The sequence below is a fragment of the Manis javanica genome, chromosome 4 (assembly GCF_040802235.1).
Source record: "Manis javanica isolate MJ-LG chromosome 4, MJ_LKY, whole genome shotgun sequence".
Taxonomy (NCBI): Eukaryota; Metazoa; Chordata; class Mammalia; order Pholidota; family Manidae; genus Manis; species Manis javanica.
The window spans coordinates 83,271,614-83,283,802 of record NC_133159.1 but is presented as its reverse complement, the minus strand read 5'-3'; the positions used below and the strand labels follow the sequence as shown (position 1 = coordinate 83,283,802).

Below are 12,189 nucleotides of genomic sequence, written 5' to 3'. Positions count from 1 at the left end.
CTATCCCAGCCTTTCTAGGGGAATTACATAAATAATCATGTTTTTTTGTGATTGTTTCCACATTATAAATATACCTAAGGAGTATTTTTCTCTGTCAGAAAATAAGGAAATAGTTTTCTCCCTGTTTCGTTTATAAAGAAGCCCAGGCAAAGGCAAATCAAATGATTTGCCTGACCTTCCGAGGTGATTAAAAATATTTTAATAACAAATGGTCTTAAAACAACCTATGAGCAAAGGGCCTTCTGGGGAAGGGAATGCTGGACAGAGGAAAAAACTCTTTGATTTAATTTGAAGGGAAAGTAGATTTTTATTGACAGTTATGTACTTAATTCACAAGCACCTCCAGAGTTCAGATCAGATCTGGCACCTACCTTATCTCATGACATGATGTGACAGTAATCATCTGTGGGCCATGCATATTGCTCTGTGTGTCCACCAGCAACTACTCATTTAACTACAAAATAACCTGGCAGCTCTCTAGAATGGCCCACTGGTAGACTGAGTTTTAGAAAGTAAGTAAAATTAAACTATAAGTTTTCCCCTATATTTATGGAATTGAGATGAAGTGTCCACTCTCCTATGGTGGGATGATTGCTATCAGATTTGCTTCATTTATACATTGAAAAAACTTCAGTCTGCTATTCATTTTCTTTTCAAAATTTTGCAATTATTTTCTAATTATATAGTTGATATATTCATGTTATAGAAAGTTTGAAAAATCAGGAAATAATAGAAAAATAAGAATATTCATAATCCTATCACCAGAAATGATCACTGCTCAGATTATATAAGTTTTAGAAAACTTGAATCATACTATACACAGGTTTTTTTTCTTTTTAATCCTGCTGGTTCATTCAACATTATATTTTCACTACAGCCTGATACCATATTTTTCAAATATTCTCTTTAATGACTGCATTTTGTTCTGTTGTCTTTTCTTTTTAAAGTAAAATTCATTTATTCGTTTTTTTGGCATTTTGATATTCCTGCATCTTTTCTCTTCATCTTTCTATCTCTAGCATTAACCATTTTTGTACATTAAACCTTTATTTGCATGTTGTAAAGTTTCCTTCATTCAGATTCAAAACTTTTCTAGAAATTGAGAACCAATGTGTACTTCTACCACAGGAGCATGACAAGTCCTATCGCTGTATTTGCCACATAGTCTAATTTTCTTAAGGCCTTTGGTTTCTGATAGAGAAGAAACCATCTCATTGTTTTAATGCAGTTCTTAAATTACTAATGGAGTTAATATTTTGATGCTTATAAACTATTTATATTTTTTCTTATCCCAAATTTATCCATTGTTTATCTTTCTATTGAAAAGCTAATATGATCTTTATTGCAATTGACTAACTTATTTATACAATACAGACATACTATCTTTGAAATGTAGTAGCTGAATAGCTGAATTTTTGTAGTAGAATACCATTTTTTTTCCTTTGAAGTTCTTTCATCTATTTTTTTCTTATAATGATCTTCCAAACTTAGAACTAGATACATATGGATCCATATTTTCTTTTAGTTTTTGTGATGCATTTTTTTACATAGTGCTTTAATACCAGAAATTTATTTTTATCTGTGATATGAGGAAAAAAATTTGTGATTTTCTCCTTAACACTGTATGTAGATATATGTACATATATCCATGTTTCTGTGTGTGTGTGTGTACATAAATGTGTGATTTATAATGTGTGCTTAGTTATATATTAAAGATATACAATGAAGTCTGTTACATTGTGTTATGTATATTATGTTGATTTCCTTATAGAGTTTTCTTTTCCTAAAGAACCACATTATTTTAATGATTGCAACTTTCTACTTTTCAAAAAATAGCCAATAGGAAAAGTCCATCCTCCTGCTAATTATATTTTATACATTTTTACTACTTAGGTTTGCCAGACCCCAATAAAAACCACATCTTTCAAGACCTGACACAGGACCAGGGCTTTTACACATCCAAAGACTTTTTGCCACTTGTAGCCAACAGCAGTAAAGCAGGTATGACATATTATCTTCTATTTTTAATGTTTTTGTATGCATTATAAATTTTCATTAAATCCAGCCTCAGCAGGACATTCTTCAGATCTCAGAGTGACCCTTTTATAACAATGATGCACAAAAAAAGAAAAAAGAAAGATTTAACACTTTGCTAAGACTGCATTTGTTCATTCTTCAAATCAAACATATCATCATAAGGATTTTCACTGTATTAAATACAGGTCTAAACTGCATCATGTAAAATTGCTTCAAAATAAGAGTCCTAAGCAAACATTGTAAGATGTTTTTTTAAAAGAAATGACATAAATTTCAATATGGGAACTATTTTATTTCATTTTATTTTTAATTTTTAAATAGGACAAATTGTCAGATATCTTGCATAATTTGTGTCCAAACAGACACAAATTTTTTGAGGTTAAAGGAAAACCCTTGGGCAGACACCCTAATAGGTAATCTCTGTGTAATGCTACTTTGTACACCCCATAAAGAACAACCTGAGGCTAAATCTCTTCTATGCTTTGGCTAGACTATAATCATCATCTTAGTGATAAAGAAGCTATAATATATTCTCTAAAACGAGATCATCTAAATCTTCTAAACATAATATTTTAAAAGTCTGATCTTTAGTTGTTCCAACATCTAATTAAATGTGGAATAGATAAGAACTTACCTTATTCTCTCTAAATTTAAAAAGATAAGAAACTCTCTATTAGATCCTTCTGCAAAAGTTTATAGTAAAAGATGTGTACCTTCCCTCTTCTAGGAGAACAGGAAGCTTGTGTATCTTTAACTTTCTCTAAATATCAAACTATACATAGCATATATTTGAGGATTACAGAGGACCAGTTATGTAATGTACTATAAATTCTTATAAAGCAAAATGATTATTATACTTATTGAGATTATAGATCTACACAATCTGTGGTGCCATTTCAAAAATTAAAGTAATATATTTTATCAAGTTTTATTTAATCTGATAATGCAGTGCAAACTAACACATAAAGAACACCTACGTTTTACTTTTTTATAAGAATCTTCATATAGACATCAAATCTTCATATGCATGTCCTTGAGAAATGGATAGTTAGAAAGTCATATTTCTTTTATTGCTCAATTTTACAAATAAAATCAGGGGATGAGGTAAAAGTGAGAAAGTTTATTTTAACTATTTCAAAAAAATATTTTTCAGAAATTCTTCAGTTACATAAAAAGCACTTATTCAGCATGTAAAGTTTCAAAGTTTACTGCATATAATACATAGCAGGACTATATGTTAGAAATCCTATAAGATAATGTCTAAATGAAGTATTTTCATGAAATGCTATGACTTATTAACCTTGATGATAAAGATCTTTTTTTTTTCTAACAAGCAAATTTAATGTTGCCAAGTTAAAAATACATACTATGAATTTGATAGAGCTTTAATGGATTGATTCCAGTTTATTATGACCTAAATTCTTCCAAATGTATTGTAGCTGTCCTTTTAGGAGGAAAAAAGAAGTTAAAGGTACTGACTATGAAATTACAGATATGAGCATATTTTTAAAATGGGAATAAAACTGTCTTTCAATGAAGCAGAATAATTTGATAGTGACACTCCATCCTCGAAAACTGCAAGATGCAATTTTACACTGCTTTGAGTACAAGTATCTTTTGAGCTGTCATGCAGAAATGGTTTCTCTACTTGAAAATGGGGTTTTCCTTTCATCATTCAGGAATGTGCGCCTGTCACTCTCCATTGCCATCGATACGGGGTGTCGTGATTGTACTCGGAGCTGGAGACACTGCTTTTGACTGTGCAACATCCGCCTTATGTTGTGGAGCCCGCCGCGTGTTCATCGTCTTCAGAAAAGGCTTTGTTAATATAAGAGCTGTCCCCGAGGAGGTAAAATGGAACCATCAGAAAATATGGAGTTGCAATGCAACGGATTTTTAGGAGATGAACTGTTAATGTACAGTTTCCTAGTGTAAATCATTGAAATGTTCTTGAAATTTTGAAGTACAAATTTAAGAATTTCTGGGCTTTTTGCTGTCGTCTCTAATCAGACATTCAGAGTAAAAGAAAATTATTTTATCATACTGATTTGGATAAAATGAGAAATTTATCTTTGTAATACACAGCACATCTTATTCTCAGTGTTCATATGTTTGAAATGTGTTGTATTTAACCGGTAACAGTAGAATGTGCTAAGTCTTCCGTATCCTCAACAATAGGTACTCATCACAAAATGTGTAGGTTTTAAGAGAATGTGGTAATTAGAAACATTTGGAATTTCCCAAAAGCCAAGTTTACAAGCATTCAGAGATCTATACCTTGGTTATACTGATGGTCAATTAATTCTGCTTTGCCGCCAATAGAACAAAGAGAGATTGCCATCTATCTTTTTTAAAGAGCTCTAATGTAGGCATTGTTTAGAATTAATAGATAACTTACTAAAAATGACAGAGATAAAATCATTTCATCTTATAGGTTACTGGTGACTTATCGTGGATGAGGCATCCGCTGGGTGCATATACCAAAGACTTATCATGTTTTAATGCTATTAGAGAAAGGTAATGCCTTATAAAGGATATTAGTTATGAAAACAAAAGCCAAAATATTTAGAGAAAGATAAATTACTCATCCAAATCAGTATTATGAATTTGATTTGCCTTATAATGGCTGAGCATATTTGGAGTTTTTATACTAGGCAATAATTATAGCTGTAGAATTGGTAATTTGTCACATGTAGATTAATTATATTATAGATTAATCTCACTAAAATATCAGAGTCACCACTTATTCATGGCTGGATTTCAAATGTCAGCTCAATTCTCTGGGCTTTCTTCCATCCAATCCACCCTTATAGACCTTTACCAAAATTGAAGGTGGAGATGGTTTTAAGGGAGTTTTTCTGGAGTGCTGTTTCAGGCATTGATTACAAATAAAAAGTAAACAGTCTTACTGGAATTAAAGGACCTAAGATTAAAGAGAACAGGAGCTAATCTTATTAATCTTTGTATCCCCATGTATAGAATAGGGCCTCTGCAAAGAGTAAGTTCTTCAGAAATATGTTTTGATCTAAATACATTGTTATTTTTTTCAGAGAAGTTCATAACATTTTTATTAATTGCCTGTCTCTCATAGCTTTATAATTTCCTACATTTTGGGCTGCATTTTCTTTGGTTGTCTCTCCCTCTCCACATGTGACAAAAATTTTGTAATGTTTGTCTTCTCTTTTTTTTGCTCTCATTTATTTTTAATGATTTTTATTGAATTATTTATATACAATATTATTTTGGTTTCAGATTAACCTAATGATTCATCAATTATATAATTATTAAATGCTCTCCATGATAAGCATAGTTACCATCTGTTACCATGCAAAGATATTACTATATTATGAGCTATATTCCCTATAGTACTTCCATCCCTGTGACTAAATTATTTTATAATTTGAAGTTTGTACCTTTTTATCTCTGCTCACCTTATTTCACCCATTCCCCCCAGTGCTATGGTAATCAACTGTCCATTCTCTGTCTTTAGGAGTCTCTATTTCTGTTTTGTTTCTTTGTTTTGTTTGTCAGATTCCACATAAGTGAAATCACATGGTATTTATCATTCTCTGACTTAATTCATTTATTATAATACTCTCTAGTTACATCAGTGTTGTTGCAACTGACAAGACTTTATTATTTTTTATGGCTAATATTCTACTGTGTATTTGTACCACATCTTCATACATTTGTCTATTGATGAACACTTAGGTTGCTTCTATAGCTTGGCTATTATAAATGATGCTGCAGTAAACATACAGGCATATATATCTTTTGGAATTAATGATTTTGTTTTCTTCGGGTTGATTCCCAGAAGTGGAATTGCTGGGTCATATGGCATTTTTAGTTTTAGTTTTTCGAGAAACCTGCATAATGGGTGCACAAATCTGCAATTCTACCAGCAGTGTCTAAGAGTGCCCATATCCGCATATCCTGACCAACATTTATTTCTTGTCTTGTTGATACTATCCATTCTGACTGGTGTGATATCTCATTTTAGTTTTCATTTGCATTTCTCTGATTTTTAGTGATATTGAGCATCTTTCCATGTGCCTGTTGGCTATCTGTATGTCTTTATTGGAAAAAGATGTATTCAGGTTCAATACCCATTTTTTAATCAGATGATTTGTTTTTTTTTTTTTGGTGTTGGGTTGTATGACTTATTTATTTATTTTGGATATTAGCCCCTTATCAGATATATTGTTTGCAAATATATTCTCCCATATAGTAGTTTGCCTTTTCACTTTTTTGATGGTTTCATTTGCTGTGCAAATCCTTTTAGTTTGATATAATCCCACTTGTTTATTTTGCTTTTGTTTCCCTTTCCTAGGGAGACATTCAGAAAAAATATTTCTAATGTTTGATGTCATGAAGTTACTACTTATGTTTTCTCCTGGAGTTTCATGGTTTTGGGTCTTACATTTAGGTTTTTAATCCATTTTGAGTTTATTTCAGTGTAGGGTGTAAGACAGTTATCCAGTTTCATGCTTTTGCACATAGATGTCCAGTTTTCCCAACACTGTTTATTGAAGAGACTCTTTTCTCCATTGTATATTCTTGCCTCCCTTGTCTTATATTAAGTGACCACACAGGTGTAGGTTTATTTCTGGATCTCTATTCTGTTCTATTGGTCTATCTATTGTTTCTATGATAGTATCATACTGCTTTGATTACTGTAGCTTTGTAGTATGGTTTAAAATCAGGGAGAACAGTACCTTCAGCTTTGTTCTTCTTTTCCAAGATTGCATTGGCTATTTGGAGTTTTTAGTGGTTATAAACTTTAGGATTATTTCCTCTAGTTCAGTGAAAAATGCCATTAGAATTTTGATAGGGGTTTCATTGAATCTGTACATTGCTCTGGGCACTATAGCAGTTTTAACACTATTAATCCTTCCTATCCATAAGCATGAAATTGCTTTCCACTTATTTGTGTTGTCTTCTATTTCTTCAGTGTTTTACAGTTTTCAGACTACAAGTCTTTCACCTCCTTGGTTAGATTTATTTCTGGGTATTTTGATGTTACTGTAAATGATATTGATTTCTTAATTTCTCTTTATATTAGTCATTGCATATAGAAATGCAACAGATTTTTGTATATTGATTTTGTGCACTGAAACTTTACTAAATCCATTTATAATTCTAACAGTTTTTGGTGGGGTCTTTAAGGTCTTCTATATATAGTATTATACCATCAGCAAATAGTGACAATTTTACTTCTTCCTTACCAATTTGGATGCCTTTAATTTCTTTTTTTTGACTGATTGCTGTGGCTGGGACTTCTAGGACTATGTTGAAAAAAAGTGGTAAGAGTGGGCATCCTTGTCTTGTTCCTGGTCTTAGAGGGAATTCTCGCAGCTTTTTCCCATTGAGCATGATGTTGGATGAGGGCTTATCATACATATTCTTTATCTCATTGAGATATGTGCCCTCCATATCTACTTCAAAGAGGGTTTTTAGCATGAATGGATACTGAACTTTGTCAAATGATTTTTTGGCATCTGTTGAGATGATCATAAGGTTTTTGTACTTCTGTTTGTTAATGTGGTGGATCACATTGATTTATTTGTGGATATTGAACTATCCTTATATACCTTGGATAAATCCTACTTGATCATGGCAAATGATCTTTTTAATCTATTTTTTAATTTGGTTTGCTAATATTTTGTTGGCTATGTTTGCATCTGTGTTCATTGGGGTATTGTTCTATAATTTTCTTTCTTTTTTTTGCAATGTCCTTATCACTTTTGGTACCAGTCTGATGTTGGCTTCATAGAATGAACTTTCCATCTTTATTCTTAAGATTTTTGGAATAACTTGCATAGGAGAGGTATTAATTCTTCTTTAAATGGTTGGTAGAATTCACATATGCAGCCATCTGTCCCTGAAATTTTGTTTGTTGGGTGCTTTTAGATTACTGATTCAGTTTCATTACCAGTAATTTGTCTGTCTGTTCAAATTTTCTATTTCTTCCTGGTTCATTCTTGAAAGATTGTTTGTCTAGGAACTTACCATTTTTTCTGTGTTGTCCAATTTGTTGACAATGATTTTTTATAATACTCTCATAATCATTTGTATTTCTGTGGTGTCATATGTAACTTATCTTTCATTTCTGACTTTGAGTCCTCTCTTTTTTTCTTGATGAGTCTAGCTAAACATTGATCAGTTTTGTTTATCTTTTCAAAAACCTAACTCTTAATAGTCAGTGATTTTTTGTATTATTGTTTTAGTCTCTATTTCCTCTTTGGTCACTTATTTCTGCTCTGATCTTTGTTCTTTCCTCTCTTCTATGTAATTTGGGCTTTGTTCTTCTGTTTTAGTTCCTTTAAGTGCTGGATTAGGCTGTTTATTTCAGATAATTCTTGCTTCGCTAGGTAGGCTCATATTGCTGTAAAATTCCCTCTTATCACTGCTTTTCCTGTAACCCAAAGATATTGAACCATTGTATTTCTCTTCTCATTATTCTCCAAGTAATTTTTTATTTCTTCTTTTATCTTTGATGACCTATTGGTTGTTTAGTGCTCTTCCCACTTTTTTTATAATGGACTTACAGTTTCATACCATTGTGGTTGGAAAAGATGCTTGATTATTTCAATCTTAAATTTATTGAGAATTCCTTTGTGACCTAACATGATCTATTCTGGAGAATGTTCCATGCAATCTTGAAAAGAATATGTATTCTACTCTTTTTGGATATAATGTTTTCAATGTAGATATGTATCTATTAATTCCATTTTGTCTAATGTGGGATTCAAATCCACTGTTTCCTTATTGATTTCCTGTTTGGATGATTAATGTATGTGGGGTATTAAAGTCCCTTAATATCATAGTATCACTGTCAATCTTTCCCTTTATGTCTATTAACATTTTATTTATATGTTTAAGTGCTCCTCTGTTGGGTGTATGGATATTTATATTGTGATATTTTCTTGCTGGATTGTGACTTTAATCATTATATAATATCCTTTTTTATCTCTTGTTACAGTCTTTGTTTTAAAGTTTATTTTGTCTGATAAAACTATTGCTATTTCTGATAAAACTATTGCTATTCCTGATAAAATTATTGCTATGCTTTTTTTTCATTCCTATATGCATGGAATATCTTTTTCTATCTTTTCAGTTTCAGACTGTGTGTGTCTTTAGGTCTAAAATGAGTCTCTTGAAGGCAGCAAATAGTTGGGTCTTGTTTTTTTTATCCATTCAGTCACTCTGTGTCTTTTGATTGGAGCATGTAATATATTGAAGTAATTATTGATAGGCATGAAGTTATTGCCATTTTGTTAAATGTTTTCTGGTTGTTTTTGTTTTTCTTCTATGAGTCTTTCTTCATCTCTTGCTCTCCTCTCATATATTTTGACTTTCTTTAGTGTTATGTTTGGATTTCCTTCTCTTTGTTTTTTTGTGTATCTACTGTAGGTTTTTGTCTTGTGGTTATCATGGGGTTCTTATATGACATCCTACATATATAGCAATCTCTGATAAATTGACGGCCACTGAAGTTCAAACACATTCTAACAACACTACCTTTTTCATTCCCCTCCTCCACATTTTCTGTATATGATGCCTTCTTTTACACCTTATTACTTAGCCTTTGCTTTACCTAATTTTAGATGTAATTGTTAATAGATTTTGTCTTTTTGCCCTTCCTGTTAGTTTTGAAGTGACTGATCTGCTACCCCTGGCATATGTTTGCATTTACCAGTGAAATTTGCACTTTCATAGTTTTCCAGTGTCTAGTTAGGGTCTTTAATTTTCCTCTTAAAGAAGATCCTTCAACATTTCTTGTAAGTCCTGTTTAGTGGTAGTGAACTCTTTTAACTTATGTCTATCTCTGAAGTTCTTTATGTCCCCTTCCAACCTTGCTGTGTATTCTTGGTTGGAGGCTTTTCTGTTCCAGCACTTTGAATACAGCATGCCACTGCCTTCTAGCCTGTAGGCTGAAAAATCAGCTGACATCCTTATGGGATTTCCCTCGTAGGTAATTCATGGCTTTTTTCTTGGTGCTTTTAAGATTCTCTCTTTGTGTTTGATCTTTGACATTTTAATTATCGTGTGCCTTGGTATAGGCCTCCTTGGGTTCATCTTATTTGGAGTTCTCTCTGCTTCTTGGACCTGGTTGCCTTAAAGACTGTCAGCTCCATGACAGCAAGCGCTGTGGTCAACTCTCTTGGTCCGTTTTATCTTCCCCCAGCCTAGCACAATGGTTATCACATATAAAGTGTTCAGTGAAGAATTGTGGAATGAATGTTTTATGGAGGGAATCAACATCCAGGGCTTCTAACATAAAGAGAGCTTCTAGTTTCCAAGTTAGATCAATGTTACTGCAATTGGCTTTTCAAAGTTCACTTGGTAATTTTAGGCAAAATTCCTCAGACATCACAGAAGGAATGATACATAATACATTATGAGAATATGTGTAGATTTCAGGTTGGGACATGGGCCAGGGCTTATGTTTTTTAGGACTGAAGACTTGCAGCATTTGTAGAGGGTCCAATGTTAATCCCTCCTGTCCATCACTTAGTTCAGGTACATCTAAAGAGGGCCCATGGCATGGCAGGGCTGACTCTATGAAACTGGCAAGTCAGGAGGGTGTCTAATCTCATGTATTTAATTCAAGATAGAGGTTTTGAGACAGTATCTTTTAGGACAATTTTTTAACCAACATGAAGAATTTAGTATCATATCCAACTTTTTTGCATTTCTCCTATTCCTCCTATGTAATCTACCCTCAGTATGTACACACTACAACTAAGCTTGGTTTCTTTAAAGTCAGTGAAGATTGAGAAACAGGGGCATGAGTTTTTCTCAAACGTGTATTGTTTAATGGGCTTGAGCTTTGGATGGAATTTGCAAATAACATGTTTTGTCTGTTGGTTAAAAGCCTCACATTAGGCATGTCAGCATGTATATAAACAAAGCTTCAGTCAAATTCTCAAATGGCTTTGAAGGAGGGAAATACAGAGTAATATAAAGTTCTCTCATCCTTTAGTGACAAATATAAATTATTATAAAGGCCAGTTACATGTAACATTACATTGTTATTAACAAAGGACAATATGATTGGATCCAGAAATTTTTTAATCTACTAAAGTACGAGACACTTTCCAGTAGATTTTGCAGTGACAACTAATCTCCATTTCTCTAATGCAGAGGTTCTCAAACTTTAGCATGCAGTAAAAACACCTGCAGAGCTTATGAAATACAGCTTGCTGGGCCATCGTCCCAGAGTCTCTGATTCAATAGGTTTGGGGTGGGCCTGAGAATTTGCATTTTTAACAAGTTCCCTGGTGATGTTGATGATCCACTTCTCTAATGTAGCATCAGTGTAGTTTCCAGCTGTCTAATTAGAGCCATAAGCAGTGTGCTGTTTTGGGGCACTTTCCATCTTAGTTAAGAAAGCATTAATGCTACAGGATATAGGTTTGATGAAACGAAGATACAGAGGCATCATCAGCATATTGATGTAATTCTAATTCCAAATGTCTTTCAGTCTCCCCTGTGGCTTCACACACATGCTAAATAGGATGCTACTGACAAACTAGCGCTTCTCAGCCGTTGGTCCTTAGGGAAACCAGCCAATCACTCAACACTATCCTCTAAGAAGATGAGGGAAAATCTGTTAATAATTCCCTCCAGTATTTTCTGCAAGCTTAAATAGGTGAGATTAAATTTCACAGGATAACAGAATCCCCCAAAATGCTGGTATTAAAAGCTGTTGACAGATCAGATAGAACTGCAAGAATGCTTTAGGCAGTTGGGAATCCCTAAAAGAAGGCATGAAGGTCAGGACTCAACAGACCCACTTGAGTTGATAAATTTAAAGAATAAGGTTGGGGAAGGGCTTGTAGCTCTTATTAATTATTACTGAGAAGAAAATAGTATAAAATTATTTTAATAGCAAAATCTCACACACAAAGAATATTTCAAGAATCTATTGTTCATATATCCAATATCCCAACAGCAGCAAAACATGATAGATCTTTAATTCTTCTGTTTTTAAAATGGGCTTTCTATACCACTCCCTAGTGCTCCTTGGCTTGCCCCTATTCATTTGCAAAATATTAACTGATTTAACTTTGATTTGCTTGTTCTCACTTATTTTTGCTATTCAGCTATTTAACTGTTTTGATAATGCTATCTTATTATTTTTAATAA

General features: G+C 32.8%; 1 protein-coding gene across 5 annotated transcripts in view; it reads left to right on the top strand.

Annotated features, from left to right (window-relative positions):
- DPYD (dihydropyrimidine dehydrogenase) overlaps positions 1-12,189 on the top strand; it is an 870,115-nt gene that overhangs the window by 343,916 nt on the left and 514,010 nt on the right. For 4 of the 5 annotated variants that reach the window (XM_037024395.2, XM_037024389.2, XM_037024403.2 and 1 more), the window contains 2 exons: positions 1,894-2,001; positions 3,717-3,886. In XM_037024395.2, the coding sequence (XP_036880290.2) occupies positions 1,894-2,001; positions 3,717-3,886 (278 nt within the window). Of the gene's footprint in view, positions 1-1,893; positions 2,002-3,716; positions 3,887-12,189 lie in introns of those variants that run through there. The other variant, XR_012130243.1, reaches the window with a different exon arrangement.